At 40.5% G+C, this 23,726-nt stretch overlaps 1 protein-coding gene across 4 annotated transcripts in view; it reads right to left on the bottom strand.

The window, feature by feature from the left end:
- The window catches only part of TMEM144 (transmembrane protein 144), a 48,894-nt gene extending 28,298 nt beyond the window's left edge, over positions 1-20,596 (bottom strand). For 2 of the 4 annotated variants that reach the window (XM_060011928.1, XM_060011931.1), the window contains exons 1-6: positions 20,475-20,596; positions 15,207-15,303; positions 7,420-7,591; positions 5,200-5,322; positions 1,812-1,911; positions 108-188 (exon numbers count right to left, since the gene is read on the bottom strand). In XM_060011928.1, coding sequence (XP_059867911.1) covers positions 108-188; positions 1,812-1,911; positions 5,200-5,322; positions 7,420-7,528 — 413 coding nt within the window. In that variant the 5' untranslated portion in view covers positions 7,529-7,591; positions 15,207-15,303; positions 20,475-20,596. Of the gene's footprint in view, positions 1-107; positions 189-1,811; positions 1,912-5,199; positions 5,323-7,419; positions 7,592-14,399; positions 14,510-15,206; positions 15,347-20,474 lie in introns of those variants that run through there. The other 2 variants (XM_060011929.1, XM_060011930.1) reach the window with 2 other exon arrangements.
- Between the last annotated feature and the right edge of the window lie 3,130 nt (positions 20,597-23,726).

Genomic DNA, 23,726 nt, shown 5'->3' with positions numbered 1-23,726 from the left:
TGTTGATTGATGAGACGTGGGTGTAAAGCAATGTCCACGCATCAGGATCTTTAACAAGTGTCCTGAATGTTGGGAAGAAGAGTTAAATCATAAAAAGGGCCATGTACCTTACTACTGACAGCCCGGCTCCGATGTAATTGAGCAGTGGTTTTGACACCTCTTCTGCATCCATTCCAAACCAGCCAAACCTGGAAATGGAAAGAGTCATATCAAAGTAGATATTGTTGAATATGTGTTCATCACAGTGTTTAAGGCCATGGACTCGGGGTCAGATTCCTGGATTGAAATCCTAGGTCCCTCACCTCCTACCTGTGACTTGGATAAGTTAACTATCTTTATTGGGCCTCAATTTCCCATGTTTAAAACTGGGACAATTACACCTCCAATTACACCTCACGTACAGGTTTCTTAAGATTAAATGAGCTAGTATATGTAAAAGTACTTGTCTAAAAGAAAAGTCCCTTTCTCATTAAGACTAAGGAAGAAGGAAGAAAAAATAGATTAAGTGGGTAATTGAATGCTGGTGAGTTGACTGCTACTTTGTATAATACTTGAAATAGATTCAATAACTGCTTGGTTAAAGATCGCTGCTCTTTGGCATCCCTTTAAATTCTTTGTTTTTTTTTTCCCCATGTCTTGAGGTTGTATTGATCATCACCGACGTCACTGTGAACCACCCAGGGCCAGAGAAAGGAGGCAAGGACAGGAAAAAGACAATAGCACTTGTAAAAAGCAGGGCGGGGATGAGGAAAGGACAGGAAAGAATGTACTGGAACTTAGCTGGCTTTGTTATAACTGAGGTTGTTGTAGTGTTTTGAGCGGGAAGAGGGGCCCGGAAAGCAAGGTTAGAGTGAAAGCCCCCTTTCTATTTATTTTCCCAAACTCAACTTGAACGTTCATCTTAATGCTGACCGAGGGTGGTGCAGTCCAAAAGGATCTTCTCAGAAGATGAAGCTGTTCCCAGGCTGCACCAGACCATAGGGCAGCTTCCGCCAGCTACGGCGATAGAGCACTTGACACGTGGCCAGCGCAGCCGAGGAACTCGATGCTTAACTTTGTCACATTTTAATTAATTTAAATTTAAATACACATGGCCACATGTGGCTTGCGGTGACCCGATCTGGACAGCTCAGCTCTAGAGCTGCAGGTTGGCAAACTTTCCCTTTAAGGGCCAGTGGGTACATATTTTAGGCTTTGCGGGCTAGGTGGCCTCTTGCAACTACCCACCTCTACCATTATAGGGAACAAGCAGCCGCAGACACTCCTTAAACGGATGTGTTTGGCTGTGTTCCAATATCACTTTATTTACAAAAATGGCTGGGAAGCTGGACCAGGGTTTGCTGACACTGGCTCAGACCCCAGAGGGAAGAATATGGGCTTTAGAACCATGGCTGATTAGCTCTGTGAACTTCAGCAAGTCCCTCATCTTCTTTGTGTGCCAGTTCTCTTATAAGATAGCACTTACCTCATAGAGTTGTGAAAATGAGATGGGAATAATGTATATAATATGTCCAGCAAACTGCCACACATAGAAAGGGAACATAAATCTCAGTGTCCTTTCTCTCTCCCTGCTTTGTTCCCTAGAGACAATTCTTTACTTTATCTTGATCAGAGTGTCAGATCACTTCTTTAGAACTTAAGGGAAATAGTAATTCAAGGTAGCATATGCTATGTGTATGCCTTACCAGTAGTGGCCTCTGTGAGGGTAGGAACCAAGCATTATTCCTCTCAGCTAGTCCCATGCTTAGCACTGGCCTTACACAGAGGGTGAGTGCAGAGAATCATAGTTGAAACACTTTGCTTTGTGTTACCTTGAGCTTGCCCAGCCAATTAAGGCATTAAATGATCCCCAGATTAAGATTCCAAGGCCCAAACCAATGGTTTTGATAATTGGGACAACCGCAATGTTTCCTGTAGATGAAATATACAGAAGAAAGGTGTTATTTCCAATACAAAAAACAAGTTTATCAATTGAATTAATTTTTATTTTAATTTCAGCTGAAGCTCATGGGAGGGTTCCCTTTTCTCCACATCTACGCCAGCATTTATTGTTTGCAGGTTTTTTGATGATGGCCATTCTGACCGGTGTGAGGTGATACCCCATTGTAGTTTTTTGTGTTTTTTTTTAACATCTTTATTGGGGTATAATTGCTTTACAATGGTGTGTTAGTTTCTGCTTTATAACAAAGTGAATCAGTTATACATATACATATGTTTCCATATCTCTTCCCTCTTGCGTCTCCCTCCCTCCCACCCTCCCTATCCCACCCCTCTAGATGGTCACAAAGCACCGAGCTGATATCCCTGTGCTATGCGGCTGCTTCCCACTAGCTATCTACCTTAGTTTGGTAGTGTATATATGTCCATGCCTCTCTCTCGCTTTGTCACAGCTCACCCCTCATTGTAGTTTTGATTTGCATTTTCAGTAGCCATGGAAGCACCCTAAATGTCCATCAACAGAGGAATGGATAAAGAAGATGTGGTACATATATACAATGGGATATTACTCAGCCATAAAAAGGAATGAAGTGATGCCATTTGCACCAATGTGGATGGACCTAGAGATGATCATACTAAGTGAAGTAAGTCAGACAGAGACAAATAGCATATGATATTGCTCACATGCGGAACCTAAAAGAAGGCTACAAATAAACTTATCTGCAAAACAGAAATAGAGTTACAGATGTAGAAAATAAATTTATGGTTATCAGGGGGTAAGTGGGGGTGGAGGGATAAATTGGAAGAGTGGGATTGACGTATACACACTACTATATATAAAATAGATAACTAATAAGGACATACTGTACAGCACAGGGACCTCTACTCAATTCTCTGTAATGATCTATATGGGAACAGAAGCTTAAAAAAGAGTGGTTATATGTATATGTATAACTGATTCACTTTGCTGTACAGCAGAAACTAACACAACATTGTAAATCAACTACACCCCAATAAAAATTTTAAAAAATAAAACAAAATAAAGATTTAATAAAAATGAAAAAAAAAAGCTTATGGGATTTGGACAAACTTAGTAAAGCGCAATTCGTCATTTTAAAAATAAAACAGCCACGTGTTTTGGCATTTAAACTCATGATTATGACTGCTGAAAGAGCCAGGCTTAGGGCAAAATCCTACAGAGAAAATGTTGAATTAGCTCCTTGCCTAACTGCACCAATGCTCCTCGTCCTTAGCATAGGTCTCTGTTTTATGTCTTTTTGCAGAAGCTGGTCAATGATAAAATCAGTAGTGACCATCCCCTACGACTCGAACCAGGGCCAACCGCTGGCAGATGTCCCTGTCCCAGTACGGCCCAGACTTTGCTCTCCCATGCTCACCCACTTGTCTTCTGGAGTCCTGCACCCAGTGCTTCGTGCTCAGGACTAAATTCATGGTTCGTCTTTCCAGTTCTTGACTGGCTGTCTGGTCTCAGTCAATCTCCTCTGGAAAGGTTCCCTCTCTTGGTTTCCAAGATCTCTTCATCTCCCAGTTCCCTCCTGTTTCTCTCTTTCTCTGGCTTCTCTTTCTCATCAGACCTTCCGGATTCAGATGCCCTCTGAATATTTTCCCTAGAACACACCCCTCCTCTCGCTATATTCTTCTTTGGGTACTTGACTAGTTTCATGGTTTCAGCTATCAGCTAGAGTCACATGCTCCCAGTGCTAGCCTGGACTTTCTCCAGAGTTTTAGTGCCGATAAGAAATTTCCTGGGCTTCCCTGGTGGCTCAGTGGTTAAGAATCCACCTGCCAATGCAGGGGACACGGGTTCGAGCCCTGGTCCGGGAAGATCCCACGTGCCGCGGAGCAGCTAAGCCCCTGCGCCACAACTACTGAGGCTGTGCTCTGGAGCCCGTGAGCCACAGCTACTGAAGCCCACACGCCTAGAGCCCGTGCTCCCCAACAAGAGAAGCCACTGCAATGAGAAGGCTGGGCACCGCAACGAAGAGTAGCCCCCGCTCGCTAATACTAGAGAAAGCCTGCATACACCAACGAAGACCCAACACAGCCAAAAATAAATAAATTTATAAAAAGAAAAAAAAAAAAGAAATTTCCAACACCAGGAACTTTCAGCTCAAAAGGTCCCAGCTGAACTCATTATTTTCCCTTTCGGACACGTTCTCTTCCCCGCTTTCCTCATCCAAGTCAATGACACCATCACTCTCCTAATCATTTACGAGAAAATCCCTACATTACCATTGGGTCCTCCCTTTCCTCTGCTCCCCACATTCAATCAGCTACTGTAACCTACAGCATCCCCGTCTGCAGCAGTTCTCAAACTAGACTCTAACCCACCGACTCCCAGTGGGACCTGCTGGGTGAATATAGATACTGTGGTGGTTGTCAAGATCTGCAGGATGAATGGTTGCTTTCTCTGTTCCCCTCTCCCATTAGACGTGACAATCATAAGCATACTAAGGTATAAGTGAGCTATAATAATTACAACTCTAGTGGAAATTTAACTCTTTTGTCCTCCAACTCATCATCTTCACTACATCACCTAATTCTGTAGAGATTCAAATTAAGTAGTTACCTAATACATTTTTAACGTTTAAAAATTCATTTGCTTTTAATCAAATTGCCTCTAGAGAGCCTTGATAGTTGGGATTCTCTTTGCTAGAGAGAAGAAAACTCTCCTGGGGTGTATTTAGATTAAAAGAAGAAAAGCATTCCTGATTGGCCAAGCAAAGGTGTAAATTCTAGTTATATAACTTCAGGCAACAGTGAGAAGGCAACAGAGGGAAGGTTTTTGTTTGCTTTTGTTTTTCTGCCAGTGCTTTTGAAATGATAATGTGCCTGTGTTTGTCTACTTTTAAGGACAAGTCCTAAAGATGATAGCAGTAGAAACGACTGTTTAATAAATATTTTCTGACAAACATAATGGGAGAGAAAGAAAGAAAGACCAGAGCACTTAAACTAATATATGAGTTATGCTCGAACAGATAGTGAATGAAACATTTTTCCTATAATAATTTTATATAATTATACATATAATATACAGTAATAATTTTACTATCACAATTATCTACCAGGAACTAAGAAAGAAATCATTAAAAGGAAGGAGTCAGGAAACGTACCAAAAATATTTATGGAGCATATAAATGAAAGAAACTAAATTGTTCATTTAGTTTCCTTCTACTATGAACCAGATTTATTTGGATCATAGCATAAAGTGATTAAAGAATAAATTATATCAAATATTACCTGTTGCCCAAATGCAGCCCCCAACCATTGCAAAAGGCCAAAACTTAGGGCAATGTAATATCAGATTGACCACCAAGGCAACCAACCATATAGCAGCACAAAGTACCCACTGGAGAAACATTCCTGGAAAAAAAAAAAAAAAAAACTGGTGTCATTGGTTCAAACTGATCTAAGGAATTAGTGCGCTTAGGAATATCAGTGAATTATTATAGTAATGGTCACAATTTATTGCATGCCTCTATGCCAGGCACTTTACATGTTTATTATATTTCTTGTAACTACTATGCATCATAATTAACCCTAATTCAAAGACAGAAAATGAACCGGAGATGAAGCAACTTGTCCAAATAGCTAACAGTCTGTAAAATTGGAATTTAAACTCAACTGGACTCCAAAGCTTGCTCTACACTGTGCATTCCGGCTTAACAAGGATCAAAAATTTTCTACCAAAGAATGTTGGCAAGACCAAGACTATGTACTTTTATTCAGATGCTATACTTAGTGCCATTCCTCACCAAAGACAAGGCATTAAGAACTTCACAATAGCATGATAGTAATTTAAACCTTTGGGGATCGTATGTGCCATTTTGGGATAAACATAAAGTCCTTTATGGTCATATGTAGGTCTCATGCACTTGGAGTTGAGTGTCTGCACTGAGTCAGACATTCCAGACCTGAGAATTAGCCTTCTAGGTCAGGGCTACTCCCCTTCCTATGCTCTGCCAGTTACTTGAAGGTCACATGGTGATATGAGGTGTATCTGTACTTTTCTGAGGCTTAGAAGGAGGGTTTAGGGATTATAAGGATACAGAAAACATCGACATTGGAAAAAATACTAAGGTAGTTATAACTCAGTGTAGCACTTTTGACTCTATTGGAAAATTTTCCCTATTTCTATTCAATCTCACGGTGGAGGAGAGAAAAAAAGGCTGTTAACCTCTAAGACAAAAAAGTAAGAACACAGAGATGAAAGGAAACTTCGTTTTACAAAAGAGAAACTGAGAACAAAAGAGTGGATAAGGTTTGTCTGGGATCACACAGTTCTTGTAGAACACCCAAAAGTCAGGTCCTCTAACCCTTAGTATGTTTTTTGTTATTTTTTTAAGCACTTTTCATTCCTGTTCTAACTCCAAAGGGGAAAAGAAGAAAGGCTCTGGAGGGAAAGGATTTGTAACTCTATTGTCTTAGTGGTATAAAGACATAAGAAAAAAGGCTGAGGTAAAGTTGAAAAAAAAAAAAGACATAAATTGGAGTGAAAACACAATGCCTCCCACCAGGCTTTCACCATAACATCCCCAATTTCTCCTCCTGGCTTTAACAGGAAAGGCAGGTAGATAAAAACAACTACTGCTTCTCCTTCCCTATAATTCACATTACAGTCAGTTCTACCATAAAGTGACATGTGTGTTCCTAAACATCACCGCACTGTGTAAAATCATGTGATAAAGCCTGCAGAGCTGAGGGGGAAAATGGGTCTAAGGACACAACACTCAGAAACTCCATCAACAACTTATTAAGAAAAGATAGGAGCCTAAAACGATGGTAGTGCAGTTTTACACTGGTTAAGTGGTTAAGACATTCACAAATGCTGCAATAAATATGGAACTTTACCTTAAAAAAGATCTGAAGTTGGCTTATGCAAATGGATGTCAGAAGTGCTGTAGCTTGTGAATTATTGGGAAGGTGGTGAAGGAGGGTTTGAACACCAGATGTGTAAGGGTGTGGTGTAACAGACCTGGTGGTTGTGTGAAGGGGTGTGTGTGAGCACGTTTTGTGCATTGCTGTGCATCTTTGTTCATCTGGGTGCAGTTTTCTGTGTTCACCTAATGTTTGTCAGAGTCAACATTGCTCATAGGCAAACACAGATTTCGTGTTATGTGCAAATTGTTTTCTATTATATCAATTGTGGTGGCAATTTGTGTTTGCAAAACAAGTGTTATCAGTAGAGCTAACTTCCTTCTTTTCTGAACATAACAGATATGGCTAAAAGGCTTTCCCCATCCTAGCTTTATGATGAAACACAATCTTAAGGTTATCCTATACTGACTAGCAGTCAGATAACATGGCACGGGCATTGCCAAATGATTTTTTTTAAGCTCTATTCATTTGGCTTCAGGTACAGCAAAATTCATTTTTATAGCCATCATTTAAAAAAGACAGAAAAAGTGAACTTCACATTTAAAATTAATTTAAGACGAACAATGAAGGAAACATAACTACCATCGCCAGTCTCATATTTTTTAAGTGGTACAAAGTTTGAGCCAAACAAAAGGATGGCTACAATAGAGGAGATGAAACCCGTGGTGAGGTCTGTTCCATTATTGCTCATGGCTCTGGTCCTGCCCGAGAGCAAGCTGGTTCACTTCCAACTTGATGTACTTTTCAAGAGCTTCTGAAATAAAAGGAATAAAAATGAAACAATTAAAAAGTTGTGAATCTGTGAGCAAACTGTCATCAATACATGATACTTATTGAGTTTGTCAAAAGTACTGCAAGAGTCCTTCCAGATAAAAAGTTAAGACATTATGAAATTATGTATTACATTCACACCCCATGTTCATTCATTCAGTTTTTCAGTTATGTTGGCAACAAATATTTTTTGATCACTGACCTACAAAACAAACAGTAAAACAAGCAAAATTTGTCTTCAGAGCTTGAAAACCTAACTTCTTCCAAGACCTGGATACAATTTGTATGATGTTGTAAAGAAATTCTTCTGTGTGGGTAGATTGTATCATGGAGATTTGTGGACCAGGATCCTGTTCAGTTCAATTGGTTGTTGTGACAAGTCAATGACAGAGCACGGGTGAAGACTTTGAGACCTATGTGCCTTCTGAGCACAAGCTGTTCTACTATTTAACACGAGCTTAAGGGCACATTTAAGTTGTATTGTTGCTATATACTCAGGATCCCCTAGAGGTAAAGGCACTTTTCTTCAACAGTAGCACCACCTAGGTGTGTATTAGTTTAAATAGTTCATGAAATTATATTTGTGACTTTTTAAAAAACTGAACAGATAGAAGAATCTCCTAAAGATCTCTTTAACAATCTCTTGAAGGTGACAAAGATGGTGGAGAAGGAAGACCCTGAACCTACCTCCTTCCAAAATCACAACTATTTACAAAGAAACTATCAATGAAAATGACCTGAAGGCTAGCAGAAAAGATCGTCTGCAACTAAAGATATAAAGAAGGAACCACAAGGTGATGGGAGGAGGGGTGAAGACACAGTAGAGTCGAGACCGACACCCATGGGTAGGTGACCACAAACAGTAGGATAATCACATTTGCAGAGATTTCCCCAAGGAGCGAGGGGTCTAAGCCCCACATTGGGCTCCCCAGACCGGGGATCCTGCACAGAGAAGATGAGCCCCCGGAACTTCTAGCTTTGAAGGTCAGTGAGACTTGCATTTGGGAAAACCAGAGGTCTGTAGGAAACAGAGCCTCTGCTCTTAGAGGGTGCACACAAAATCTCACACACTCCAAGACCCAGGGCAGAGGCAGTAATATGAAAGAAGCCTGGGTCAGACCTCTTGCTGATCTTGGAGAGTCGCCTGGAGAGGTGGGAGGCAAGCAATTCTCACCCTGGGGTCACAGATGTTGGCAACAGCCATTTTCAGGAGCTCATGCTGCCACTAGGGCACTGGTGCTAGCAAGCACCATTTTGAAGTCCTCCCACTAGCCTATCAGCACTGGAATCTGGCCTCACCCAAAGGCCAGTTGTCACCAGTCCTGTGATGTCCGAGGCCAAGCAGCCAGCAGTGCAGAGACTAGTCCAACCCACTAGCAAGCCAGCAGAAGCCATAGGTGGCCCCCCTCCCCAGTCCCCAGTATCTGCAGAACCTGGTCCTGCCTATCAGCAGGACAAGACTAGCTCCAGGACCCCCTGGCTTGCAGCTAGCCACCCCAGGACTTGATTCTGCATTAGGGGTCATGGAGCTAGTGTTAGACCACTAGTACAGCATGTGAGACTTTGCATTCTCTCTTTAAGAGTGGAGTCTCTGCTTCCATACTTGGGCTGGCACTAGACACATGACCCCCTGGTGCACTTCAGCCAGCTGCATTAGGAGCTGGCCTCACCAACCAGTGAGTGGGCACCAGCCTTGGGACAACATGGTCCCCATAGCCAGCCATCCTGGGACTTGGCCCCTTCCACCAGTGGCCAGCAGCCTCTGCACTAGGCAGGGCCTGGCAATCAACTGGGCTGAGGGCCAGCCACACCTTCCAGTGTACCCACAGTAGTTGGCCCTAACACAACAAAAGGACTCATGCAGCCCATATGAGAAGCACCCCTAGAGAATACATCTCTGGTGACCAGCGGGGAGTGTGCTGCTGGGATGAATAGGATGTCTACTACTTAAGACCACTTTTCCAAGATCAGAAAATATAACCAGCCTATCTAATACAGAGAAGAACAAAAACAAAGAACCAGAAAAATGAGGTGACAAAGGAATATTTTCAAAATGAAAAAACAAGATAAAACTCCACAAGAAATGCTAAGTGAAGTGAAGGTAAGCAATTTACCCAATAAAGAGTTTAGGTAATGATCAGAGAGATGCTCAACAAACTTGAGGAAAGAATGGATGAAACAGTGAGAATTTTAACAATGAGTTAGAAAATACAAAGGAGAACCAAAGAGAGGTGAAGAACACAATAACTGAAATAAAAAATACACTAGAAAAAAATAACAGTAGATTAGATGATATAGAGGAAGGGATCATCGAACTGGAAGACAAAACAGTGGAAATCACCCAAGCTAAACAGAAAACAGAAATAAAACAAAGAAGGATAGCTTAAGAGACCCCTGGGACAACATCAAACACACTAACATTCACATTAAGGGGTGTAGGAATGAGAAGGGAGAGAAAAGGGGCGAAAAACATATTTAAAAAAATAATAGCTGATACACCATACTAACAAATTGAAGAATAAAAACCATATGATCATCTCAAAAGATGCAGAAAAAACTTTTGACAGAATTCAACACCCAATTATGATAAAAACTCTCCAGAAAGTGGGCATAGAGGGAACCTACCTCAACATACTAAAGGCCATATATGACAAACCCACAGCCAATATCATTCTCAATGGTGAAAAACTGAAAGCATTTCCTCTAAGATCAGGAACAAGACAAGGGTGCCCACTCTCACCACTATAATTCAACATAGTTTTGGAAGTCCTAGCCACGGCAATCAGAGAAGATAAAGAAAGAAAAGAAATCCAAATCGCAAAGGAAGAAGTAAAACTGCCACTGTTTGCAGATGACATGATACTATACATAGAAAATCCTAAAGATGCCACCAGAAAACTATTAGAGTTAATCAATGAATTTGGTAAAGTTGCAGGATATAAAATTAATATACAGAAATCTCTTGCATTGCTATACACTAACAACAAAAGAACACAAAGAAAAATTAAGTAAACAATCCCATTTACTATCGTGTAAAAAGAATAAAATACCTAGGAATAAACCTACTTAAGGAGGCAAAAATACCCATATTCAGTAAACTATAAGATACTGATGAAAGAAGTCAAAGATGACACAAGCTTTTTTCTTTCTTGAGAAAAAAGAAAAAAGCTTGCGTTATCATGCTCCCTGATTTCATACTTCTAAGCTACAGTAATCAAAACAATATGGTACTGGCACCAAAACAGAAACATAGATCAATGGAAAAGAATAGAGAGCCCGGAAATAAATCTACACACATGTGGTCAATTAATCTATGACAAAGGAAGCAAGAATATACAATGGGGAAAATAAAGCCTCTTTGATAAACGGTGTTGGGTAAACTGGACAGCTACATGAAGAAGAGTCAAACTGGACTGCTTTCTCATACCATGTACAAAAGTAAACTCAAAATGGATTAAGGACTTAAATGTGAGGCCTGAAACCATAAAATTCCTAGAAGAAAACATAGGCAGTTCACTGTTTGACACTGGCCTTAGCAATAGTTTTTTGAATCTATCTCTCCAGGCAAGGGAAACAAAAGCAAAAATAAAAAAACAAATGGGGGACTTCCCTGGTGGCGCAGTGGTTAAGAATCCACCTGCTAACGCAGGGGACACGGGTTTGAGTCCTGGTCTGGGAAGATCCCACATGCCGCGGAGCAACTAAGCCTGTGCGCCACAACTACTGAGCCTCTGCTCTAGAGTCCGCAAGCCACAACTGTTGAGCCTGTGTGCCACAACTACTGAAGCCCGCACACCTAGAGCCCGTGCTCCATAACAAGAGAAACCACCGCAATTAGAAGCCTGCACACCACAACGAAGAGTAGCCCCTGTTTGCCGCAACAAGAGAAAGCCCGCGCACAGCAACGAAGACCCAATGCAGCCAAAAATAAATAAATAAACAAATCTTTAAAAAACAAAAACAAATGGGACTACTCTAACTAAAAAGTTTTTGCACGGCATGGGAACTACCAATCAAATGAAAAGGCTGCCTACTAAATCAGAGAAGATATTTGCAAATGATATACCTCATAATAGGTTAATATCCAAAATATACAAAGGACTCATAAAACTCAATATCAAAAAACAAATAACCTAATTAAAACATGGGCAGAGGATATGAATAGACATTTTTCCGAAGAAGACACACCCTTGGCCAACAGATACATGAAAAGATTCTCAACAGCACTAATCATCAGAGAAATGCAAATCGGACCACAATGATATATCACCGCACACCTGTCAGAACAGCCATCATCAAAAAGTCTATAAATCACAATTGCTGGAGAGGGTGCGAATGTAAATTGGTGCAGCCACTATGGAGAACAGTATGGAGGTTCCTCAAAAAAACTAAAAGTAGAACTGCCATACCATCCAGAAAATCCACTTCTTGGTATCATTCTGAAGAAAAACTAAAACACTGATTCAAAATGATATATGCACACCTCTATTCATTACAGCATTGTTTACAACAGTCAAGATATGGAAGCATCCTAAGTGCCCAGCAACAGATGAACGGATGAAGAAGATGTGATATACACACACACACACACACATATACATATATATATACACACACACACACACACACACACATGCATGCACACACACACAACATGGAAGATTACTCAGCCATAAAAATAAGGAAATCTTGCCACTTGTGAAAACATGGATGGACCTAGAAGCTATTAGGCTAAGTGACATCAATCATATGGAGAAAAATAAATACCATATGATTTCACTAATATGTGGACTCTGAAAAACAAAACAAAGGAACAAACATAACAAAGAACAGAGTCATAGATACAGAGAACAACTAGGTGGTCACCAGAGGGGAACAGGGTCGGGGGATGAGTGAAATAGGTTAGAGAGTTAAGAGGGACAAACTTCCAGTTACAAAATAAATGAGTCCCAGGGATAAAGATGAAACGTGCAGTATGGGGAAAATTGTTAATTATATTGTAATAACTTTGTGTGGTGACAGATGGTAACTGGTCTTATTGTAGGGATCCTTTTGTAATGCATAGAAATATCGAGTCACTGTATTGTGCACCTGGAAATAACAGAGTGATGTAGGTCAAGTATACCTCAATTGAAAAAAAAAATAGGTAGACACCGGGAGGAAATGTGTCAAAATGCTAAAATAGTTATCTCTGGAGGGTGGGGATTATGGGAGATAGCAAATTTTTACGTTACGCTTTTATGTGTTTTTGGTAGTCTGCAGTGAACACGTATTGCTCGTAATATGAAAACAAAGCAACAAATGTCATTAAAAATGAAACGACAAAAACATATCTCTTAAATCCCTTCCAGATTAAGGCTCTTGAAAAATACCTCAGGACTCCCCGACAGCACGAGATCAGCAGTTGTGTCTTGCGCAGTACTATCAACCAGCCAGCAGAACAAAGGGGAACAGCTAGTCAGATGCTTGTGCAATCCGGGAGCCACTGGTCACATACGGGTAACTAACTTTTCATTAAAATTTAGTAAAAGAAGACAACTCAGCTCCTCAGCTAAGTTAACTACATTTCAAGTGCTCAACGGCTGCATACAATCGGCAGCTACCATGCTGGACAGAGCAGGTTATACGTAGAACACGCCTATCATTGCAGAAAATTCTACTGGACAGCACTGCTGAGCTTATTAAAAAGTGCTAGCTTCCTAAAGGACCAAAACCCGAATAGCTAAGAACCAGACATTTTTCATAAGATAACATTTGGAAAAGCGTGTTGAGCATAATTCACTTTTTTAGTTGTACAAGCTACATGAGAAAAAGATAACACAGTCATTTTTAACCCAGGAGGTAACCAGAGTCACGCCACAATACCACTGTGAAATCATTTTGCACATTGACCTTTTGATACATTCACTTCTCTACATAAATCTTCTGGAATGGAATTTAAAATAATCTAGTGGGTTTTTTCCCCCAAATTTAATATTATAGTGATAACCTCTTGTGGATGTGTATTGAACAAAATACACCTGAAATTACCTTTCCTTATTATTTTATTTTACAATGATAAATATTTACATTTAAGATGTTTCATTTTTTTTCACGTATTGTTCCTTATGGGTTCTTTGCAGAGAATTGTCAAATATACAACTACCTACAATATATCTTCTTTGGTATTATTAAACATAGTTTAACCCAAAACAGGAATAACTTCAAATTGATGAATAAATTTTAGCAAAAAAGATATCTATTTAAAATTTTGTGTGTTTTCTTAAAATAAAACAAAATGCTGTTAAGACCATAGTTGAGGAAGAGATGCTAAGACATTTAAACACTGACACAGTAACACTACTTCAGTAAAAATAATAATAGGCTTACTATTAGATGCAAAGAAAGTTTCAGCCCTGTGGCTTCCCTCAATAGCTTACGTGGGTTTGGCTCAAGGGTCAAGCTAGTGGATTGTTGCTAAAATACCAGAGCTGCAATAGGTCAGAGGGGCAGGAGGTATCCAGGAAGGATATCACAGGACTAAGGACATGTGATTAAGTCCAGCTAAGAAACTTATTTTGTTTCCATTTGAACTAAAATCAGCTAAGGAAAAAACCCCTCTATAAGCACATTGCGAAGAGAATGTCTACGCTTAAAAAAATTGCAACATGAGCAAAACGATGTCTCCACTGAAGAATACTGACACCCCTAGACCTCTCAGATTTCCTTGAAAGAATAATCTGGTGTGCTAATCACGGGGCATACACTGCATTTTGACGGCTGAGGGAGCATCAGTGTTACTTAGTTATTACCTGCAGATAAATGAAGTTTATTGCATGCCCCTCTGGTACATTTCAGGAAGTATGTGATCTGATTTCATTGTGGGTTGGCAATGTTTACTATCTTTAAGGAAGAATCTACCTCATTCTGAATCAATGAAGTTCTGTGGAAAGGAAAAAAATATCACTCTAGCACACACTAGACCCAGTTTTTTTAAAATGCAAACCTGTTGAGTTAACAAGGCTCAAATTACTTTTGAATAAAATTTAAATTAACTTAATATACTTTAGACTAAAGTAGTTTTCACATGTGTAAGTATATGCTGATATATTGTTAAACTATATTCATTTATTTTTGTTCTAGTACTTTTGTTTCATTGAATAGTACTTCTCCCTTAAATCTCTCGTAGTAATTTAAACCTTTTCCTGTAAACCTCTCTCTACGGAGACCTTTTTGTTAGCGTTTAGTACGTGCTGATCAATATTGTTTGCTCCTCTTCACCTAAGATTCGGTTTTAGTTTCATGTTAATTTCCTCAAATCCCCTGGCAAGCTCCTCCAGTGTCTTGGCTAAAATTAGCAGTGCTTGAATCTACTTATTCTGAGCCTTGATTTTTTTTTTCAATCAGGAGCATGTTTTGAAAAATCATCAGACACTCCCCCTGCAAAGCTGCTCGGGTTTCCTTGAGTTGCGGTCCTCGCCGCGCCCAGGGCCGGGGCTGAAATTCCCTGGGCTCTGCACCCGCGCGGCCGCCTCCCGCGCCGGTGCCCAGCCTGCACCCGCCTGATTCCCTCTGCGCCCGGCACCCGGCCAGTCTGGACTTAACTGCGGGGCCCTTACCTGTGCACCTGCAGGAGGGGAGGGCGGGACTCCGGCACCCACGTTCCCGCGCTAGTCCGGGCGCCGTTCCTTACCGCCGAGACGGTGACCGACGCACCTGGAGGGGGGAGGAACGGGGAGGACTTAGCAAAGGAGACCCGGGACCTGCCCGGAGCGGCAGGTTGGAAAACACCTTCTTCCAGCTGCTGGGCAGGGCACGGTCATGTGACTCCATGTGAAGTCACCAGGCCCTCTGTCAATCAACCAGCAAACTAGAGAGGCTTTTGTGTATTTTAAGAGATGATTGCTTAGGGAACTCTGAGCGTGTCACCCTCTCCAGATGTCCCAGAGCTTGGCATGATTTGTACCGTTTATGGATAAAAGGACAAGGAATTTCACACAGTCGTTAGAGATTATCTAAAGCTGAATTTTTTTTTTCATGGAACGTCAAGAAATTCATCTGAACCACTAATGTCACTAATTATCTCTTCGGACATCACAAGATTTCACTTGTAATCACTAATCCTTTATAAACGCCCCCAGACCGTTTATCTGTATATTTATTTGGTCTATTCTGAGGGTCAAGTGAGAACAGATCTTCTAGATGCTCAAGGCTGACTGCCTGTAACAGCCTCCAGGGGAGAGTTTCTGTCTTGTTTCGTTTTTTAAATACTAATACCTGAACCCCACACCAGACCAATTGAAATGGAATCTCTAGGGGTGTGGCTGGGACACTGTTCTCTTTTCAAACCTCCTCCAGGTGGGTCTAATGTGAAGCCAGGATTGAGAAGCCCATTCTAGACCAGCAGTTGTGACATTTTACTGCTGGTAAGAATTACCTGGAGCACGGATCAAGAAGCAGATTCCTGACAGCTTGATTTAGATTTTGAGAAACATTGCTCTAGTCCTCCACCGTCTGATATGTGGCCACTAGCGGCTTATAGCTATTTAAAGTTAAATTGGGATTAAAAATTCAGTAGTTCACTTGTACTTTTCAAGTGCTCAGCAATCACTTGCAGGTGATAGAACATCTCTATCCTGCAGAAAGGTCCATCCTAGACTGTCAGCCCTGGGGGTGCAGCTGTGACGTATGCAGAGTCCACCCTCATGAAGATTCCAGAATAGCGAGGGACACAGATATGAGCATGTAGGTTCAGAAAGAGGAAGTGCTGGGTTCTGTCCTGTCTAAGAGGTCAAGGAAGGCCTCTCTGAGGAAGTGACATTGCACACGGAGACATTTCAGTGGTTGGTAATGGTTGTGGAGTTACCACGAGAAAACATAAGGAAAATCCGAAGGCAGAGGAAATCCTGGAAGGAAGTCCTGCTTTAAATATTATTCACATTCATAAGCTATAGTGTATTTAAGCAGGTGGGAAGGTAAAGTGTCACGTCATTAAAAGAATCAAAGAAGCTAAGGCTTTTCACTTAAGGGAGAGGCTTAATTTAGCAGTTCAGAAAAATTGTAAAGAAATAACTTCCTCTTTCACATATCCAGACCCACAGACCCACAGACACACACATAGACAAACTCTGTCTTCCAAAAATATGGAGCCTAAATGCAGCCTAGCACTGCTTCATTTTGTGATTGCAAGAGACCTCGGTGAACGGTCACGTGGTTAGTTCTTGCTCCAGATTCATACTGAGAAACCGAGACTCCCACTGTTGTGAATTCCCTAAAATCTAAATGGGAGCTGGGGTCTGAGTCAGGCTTGACTCATTATGGAATATCCCAGGGCAGGGCTTTTTATATCGGGCCACAGAGCCAACTGAAATGTGGACGATCCTTTCTCACATGGAAGTTTTCCTTTCACACTGCTTCAGGTGCATGAATGATTGAACATACGTGTCTGTGTTGGCAGGTCTAGAAGATGTGGGTTATGCTTCATCTACTGGCCCTTTGTCTTTGGGAAAGTTATTTAATCTCCTTCAGCCTCCGTTTTCTTGTAGGTTAAATGCCAGTAATAAGATCTGTGGGGATTCCCTGGTGGCGCAGTGGTTGAGAGTCCACTTGCCGATGCAGGGGACACGGGTTCGTGCCCCGGTCAGGGAGGATCCCACATGCCGCGGAGCGGTTGGGCTCGTGAGCCATGGCCGCTGAGCCTGCGCGTCCGGAGCCTGTGCTCCGCAACCTTGTGAAATAAAAATTTGTATTTAATGGCAAGACAAGAAAAATTTAAACATAAAAAAGCCTTCTCTGACCTTTGGCCCCCTCTCTCCCGGCACTATGCATTGTGTATCCGCATTATGCAACGGCCAGACCTCCCCCATTTGTAGGAATACCTGCTCAACCACAACGAGCAACATTCTCCCAGCATTAACAAGACAGATCCTTAAAAGACAACATGACTTCCTGACCTTGTAGGGGATCACATGTCCCACCACGATGCCGATTAGATCTGGATCATCTGAACTGCCAGTAATATGTCACTTGATGTACAGCCCTCTGTCTGAAAACACTTAGAGAACTGTGCCTTGACTTCTAATGGGCACAATAGTTCTTAGAGCTTTCTGAGATGCTCTTCCTCAGTTATAATCCTCAAGACTGGCTTGAATAAAATTTTCCATTTCTTTCTTAGATCGACTAATCTTTCATTGGCACCCTTTCATGTCATCAAAAGATATAATGGATATAAAATATTATTATTAGGACTTCAGGTTTCCACTCTGATGCATGAAGATCTTGGAAACTGTCACTGCTGCCATCACAACAAGAGATAAGCTGAACCAACTGAAAATCAACAATTCTCCTTACATCTACCAGAGAATCCAGGACAAATCACCTCCCTGAAAACTGAAGAAATAGGTGAATGAATTCAAGACAATCCCAGCTGACTAGGAACAAGAGCCAGTCATGGGTGGAGACACTTAATCTGTGATCTGTGAATAGCTGGAGACTGAGGGTGGACTTAATTGAGAATGGAAAACTCTGGGGGAGCAAGGACTCAGCCTTAGGGGAGCACCCACACTTTCCAGAGTTTTACCTTCAGGAGCCCCACAAGGTTGTCCTGTGAAGATCAGAGAAAAATTCTCTCTTGCCTCTGGCAAGGGGAGGGAGAAAGCAATCATTTTGAAGTATACCCAAAGCTTCCTTTTCCTGAAACAAAGGCTAGCCCTCAAGGGAAACTTCAATATCAGAGCTCCATCTGACCTCCAGGGAGAACAATTAGATAACTTGTGCCTCTTCTACCCTGTCTCACATGAGGGAAAAAAAGAACTGCTGCTTCCCACTTGGACATTTGAAGGTGCTGGAAGTTTGTCATGCCTGTCATCACAACAAGAAAAAAGCTGAACAACTATTCTGAAGGTAATAGCCTGGGGATTCCTGCCGGATAAAAAGGGAGATTCAATCATAAGATTATAGAACGCCTCTCCTTCCCAATACCTTACGATCTATTAAAAGTTCTCCAGTACAATAACAGTGGATTACAACTGAGAGAGCTTCAGGACACAGACACCATTCAGAAAGGAGTTTCTAAGTAAACACAAGGGCAGACAGCAGACAGAACAAATGATGTTAAAGGAAAGTGGAACCTCTGACGCAGCAAACAGTAAACACAGCCCGACTCTTGGCCATGTTTACATAAAACCTCACACTAAAGACCTGCTTACCTCAGTTCCTATTATCTGATACATCATGTATGGCTGGTAAATAATTAGAATGCTTGCTAAAAGGCAAGAAAAAAACACAGTCTGAAGAGATAAAACAAGCATCAGAACCAGACTCTGATATGGTAGAGGTTTTGGAATGATCAGACTGGGAATTTAAAGTACTTAAAATAATTAACATGATAAGATCGCTACTCGAAAAAGTTTACAACTTGCAAGAACAGATGTGTAATATAAGCAGAGAGATGAAGACTCTAAGAATCAGAAGAAGCTGCTGGAAAACAAAAACAATACAAAATGAAGAATGCTTTTCACAGCTGAGAAATAACCTATGAGCTTGAAGATATGTCAATAGAAACATCTCAAATTTAAGTGTAAAGAGAAAAAAGACTTTTTTTGAAAAAGGAACAATATTAGAGAAGTATGAAAAAATTACAAAAAAGTGTAAAATATAAGTAATGGGAATACCAGACAGTAAAGAGAGGAGGGAGAAGAATTATTTGAAGTAATAGTGGCTGAGAATTTTCCAGAATTCATGGCAGATACCAAACCAGAGACTCAAGAAGCTCAGAAAACACCAAACAGGATAAGTACAAAAATATCTACATGTGGGTGTATCATATTCAAGTTGTAGAATATCAGACAAAAAAAAATACTGAAAGAAGCTGGAAGAAAAAATATACCTTACCTATGGCAAGGCAAGAATAGAATTACATCAGACTTCTCTCTTCAGAAACCATGCAAACAAGAAGAGTGGAATGAAGTATTTTAGTGCTGAAAGAAAAATCCACCAATGTAGAATTCTGTATCCAGTGTAATTATCCTTTGAAAGTGGAGAGGAAATAGACTTTCTCAGACAACAAAAACAGGAAATTTTTCATGAGTAGACCTGCCTTGGAAGAAATGTTAAAAGAAGTTCTTCATAGAGAAGAAAAATGATATAGTTAGAGACTTGGATCTACATGAAGAAAGGAAGAACGTGAGAAAAGGAATAAATGAAAGTAAAAATAAGACCTTATTTTTTGTTCTTAAGTCATCTAATAGATCACTTCAAAATAATAATAGCAACAATAAGTTAGGTGATTATAGCTTATGGGTAAGTGAAATGAATGACAGCAATGTTATAAGGGACAGGAGGGAGGAACGGGGAATAATTTATTATAAAGAACCTGCACTACCTGTGAAGAGGTATAGTGTTATATGAAAGCGGATTTAGAATAGTTATAAATGTTTACTGCATATTCTAGGGCAACCTTTAAAATCTTTTAAAAAGTATAATTAATATGCTAAGAGAGGAGAGAAAATAGAATCATATAAATCCCTGATTAAAGCCAGAAAAAAGGAGGGAAGACAAAAAAAGAAAACAAAGCAGAAGGGCAACAAATAGAAAAAAGTATATGGTACATATCAATCCACCACTACCAATAATCACTTTAAATGTGAATTGTCTAAATACACCATTAAAAGATAAAGACTGACAGAGTGAGTAACATATAGGACCCAATTACATGTTGTTTACAAGAAACCCACTTTAATTATAAAGACCCAGATTAAAAATGGAGAAAGATACACAGTGCTAACACTAATTAGAAGAAAGTTGGAATGGCCATTTTAATTTCAGACAAAGCAGACTTCAGAACAAGGAAATTTTCAGGGATACATAACGATAAAGGGTCAACTCACCAAGAAGACACGACAATCCTGTGTCTGAACCTCACAAACGAGCATCAAAGTACATGAGGCAAAACCAGGTGAAACTGCAGGGAGAAAGAGACATAAATGCACTATTACACTTGCAGTTTCAGCACCCCTCTATTGGTAATGGACAGATCCAGCAGGCATGAAATCAGTGAGGATATAGTTGAATTGAATAGCGCCATTATCATCTGGATCTGAAAGACAGTTTTGTATTTCATCCAATCACAAGAGACAACACGTAAAACACTAACCTCACATAGAAGCTCAGGAAGCTGAAACAAAATGTTAACCAGAATAGGCTACATTCTAGGCTGTACAACACATCTTAACACATTTAAAAGAATATGTGTCACACAAAGTATGCTCTCAGACCACAATGAAATTAAACTAGAAATAAATAACAGAAAGATAGCTGGAAAATCCCCAAATATTGGAAATTACACAACACGCCTCTAAATAACTAAGGCATCAAAGAAGAGTTTTTGAAATAAAATTTATATTGAGCTAAAATGAAAATGAAAATACTGCTTATCAAGCTTATGGGATGCAGTGAAAGCAGTGCGCAGAAGGAAATTTATAGTATTTAATACATATACTAGAAAAGAAAGATCTAAAACCAGGGAAATATATTAAGTATCTTGTAATACCCTATAATGGAAAAGAATCTGAAAAAGAATATATACAGATACGTGTGTGTATATATATATAAAACTGAATCACTGTTCTGTATACCTGAAACATTGTAAATCAACTATACTTCAATACACAAGTAAATTTAAAAAGATCTACAAAAGTATTAAGTTTGTGATTATTTTATGACAATTACACTATTTCCTCAGCCAGGTAAATATATCAATCACATAAACATGATAAGGTATATACCTATATATATATTTTTCATTTGATTGTATTTTTCAACCATTCACTAAATAAGAGAAGTACTTATAAAGTGAAACATATCCTGAGAAGTCCTATTTTATTCTTTCCTTTAGAATCAAAACCAATTATTTCCCATTTTGATCATTGAACAGATGTTTATCATTTTATGACTCTTTGGGGGTAAGTATGGCTGTAAGGGCTTTCCAAAATCTACGCTACTCTCCCTCCCTCCAGTAGTTGCTAAATGATCGTATAGGATCCTACTGGGTGTGCTCTCCTGCTCCCAAATTTGAGGATTCTATACATAATGAGAAATTATGAATTGTGTGAAGGCAGAAAAAACCTGTTTATCCACTAGATAGTGTAATCATCCACTGTAGTCTTTAAAAGAACTCTCCCTGGGTTCTTTGGAAAAGAAGGAATCAGTTTATCACAAATAATTTTCAAGAAGAGTTTTATTATATCCAGAAAGCAAACGAAATTTTCCAAGAATAACCTGACATTAGAAAAAATACACTGTGATACTGAGAATTGATGAGGCAAAATGTTAAAAATAAATGTTCCTGTCCTGATCCAAAGTTTATTTTTCATGTAAACTATTTCACAATAAAGTTTACCTCAATGAAAAATAAAACTATTACCTTTTGCTGACTTTTAAAAATAGGGTTCACAAAAAATTAGATCTTTATCCCTTAAAAAGTTTACAGTTCTCTAAGGTACTGAACCAGTGATAGTTTTAATCACCTATTCTGAGTTTAGGAGAACACTAACATTATTTACTTACTTTCATTTATTTATATTAATTTCATGAAGTCTTTGAAGCAGTGTAGAATGAGGACATAATAATAGGAATAAAAGTTAAAAAACAGAGAACTTAGAAGAAAATCAAGGTGAAACAAAAGGTGCAGATTCTAAGGACCTGTATATTTGCTGTATAAACTAGTGGTAAATTTTAGAGGCAGGTTTATAAATGGAGTCAGATCACAAAGGCCTATGTCAGGCATTTTTAAGGTACTATTAATTTTGCATCCTTACATCCTTAACATTCATGCATTCATCCAAGACATCTTTATGGCAGATGTACAGTAAACTGGGCAGTGTTATAGACACTGGGGACAGACAACAACCCCTATACCAGCTCAGCTCTCAGCTGTGAGGGCAGCCAGATCATAAACAGTACATGTGGTCTATTAAATAGTAAGATGTATTAAGGAAAATATAAAGGAGGGGGAAAGACAAGTGTGTGTGGATGTGGGTGTGGTTGTATGTGGGGAGCTGTGTTTCCGGAAGGGTCATCAGGGAAGGTCTCCCAGAGAGGGAGACATTGAGGGGTGGCTGGGGGGGGGAGGGGAGAGGGAACAGTGAGGACAGAAGCCCTGAGGCCCATCTCAGGGCTCTGAGGAAGAGAAGGAGGTCACCGTGGTGGACCTGGGGTGGTGAGAATGGGGTGAACAGGATGGGAGGGGCCTCATAAGGCCTACAGGGGACTCTGGATTTTCTTCTGGGGAAGATGGGGAGCAGCTCAAGTCCTGTGATCACAGGAGATGTATTAGTTATCTATTGCTGCGTAACAAATTATCCCAAATGCAGTGCCTTGGGGGACACTGGACATCTGTCCTCTCTCACAGTTTCTGTGGGTCAGGAATTTGGGAGCATCTTGGGTGGGGTTCTCACTCAGAGTCTCCCCCAAAACTGCATGGAGATGCTGGCCATGGTTCCAGGCACCTGAAGATGTGGATGGGCTGGAGGTGCCACCTCTGAGGAGGTTTGCTTATGGGCCAGGCACGTTGGCCCTCACTGCTTGGGGGGAGACCTCAGTTTCCCTTCACGGGCCTCATCAGAGGACTGCATGAGTAGCCCCATGTCATGGTGTGGCTTCCCCACAGTGAGAACTCCGAGAAGGCAGAGGTGCCGTTGTCTTCTATGACCTGGCATCTGAAGTCACACACTGGGGCTTCTGCAGAATTCTGCTGGTTATACAGTCCATCCCTGACTCAGTGTGAGAGGGGACTGCATCGCGGTGCAGGTACCAAGCACTGAGGATCATCCAGGGCTGTCTTGAGGGTGGACCACCAGGGAAAAGAAAGGAGAGAATTCCTGGAACAATGTCCTTGTGTGGGTGCAAGCAGATGGGATCCTAGTGCAGAGCCGAGGGAGGCCTCCTTGTTGGATGCACAGGAAGGTCATACACAGGAAAAAGTACACATGTGCAGCTTCAGGAGGTGGCGAAGATGTGCTGGAGGCTTGTGTACATTCCCTTCTGATCTTTTCCTAATTCTCTGTGAAGTAGAAAATAAGGTCATATGTTAAGGATGAGGACTGGGAAGGAGGTTGTGGAAATTCTTCAGTATTCTAAGC

The sequence above is a fragment of the Delphinus delphis genome, chromosome 5, assembly GCF_949987515.2.
Source record: "Delphinus delphis chromosome 5, mDelDel1.2, whole genome shotgun sequence".
Taxonomy (NCBI): Eukaryota; Metazoa; Chordata; class Mammalia; order Artiodactyla; family Delphinidae; genus Delphinus; species Delphinus delphis.
The sequence above is the reverse complement of the archived record's forward strand: the minus strand, read 5'-3'. Positions and strand labels throughout refer to the sequence as shown.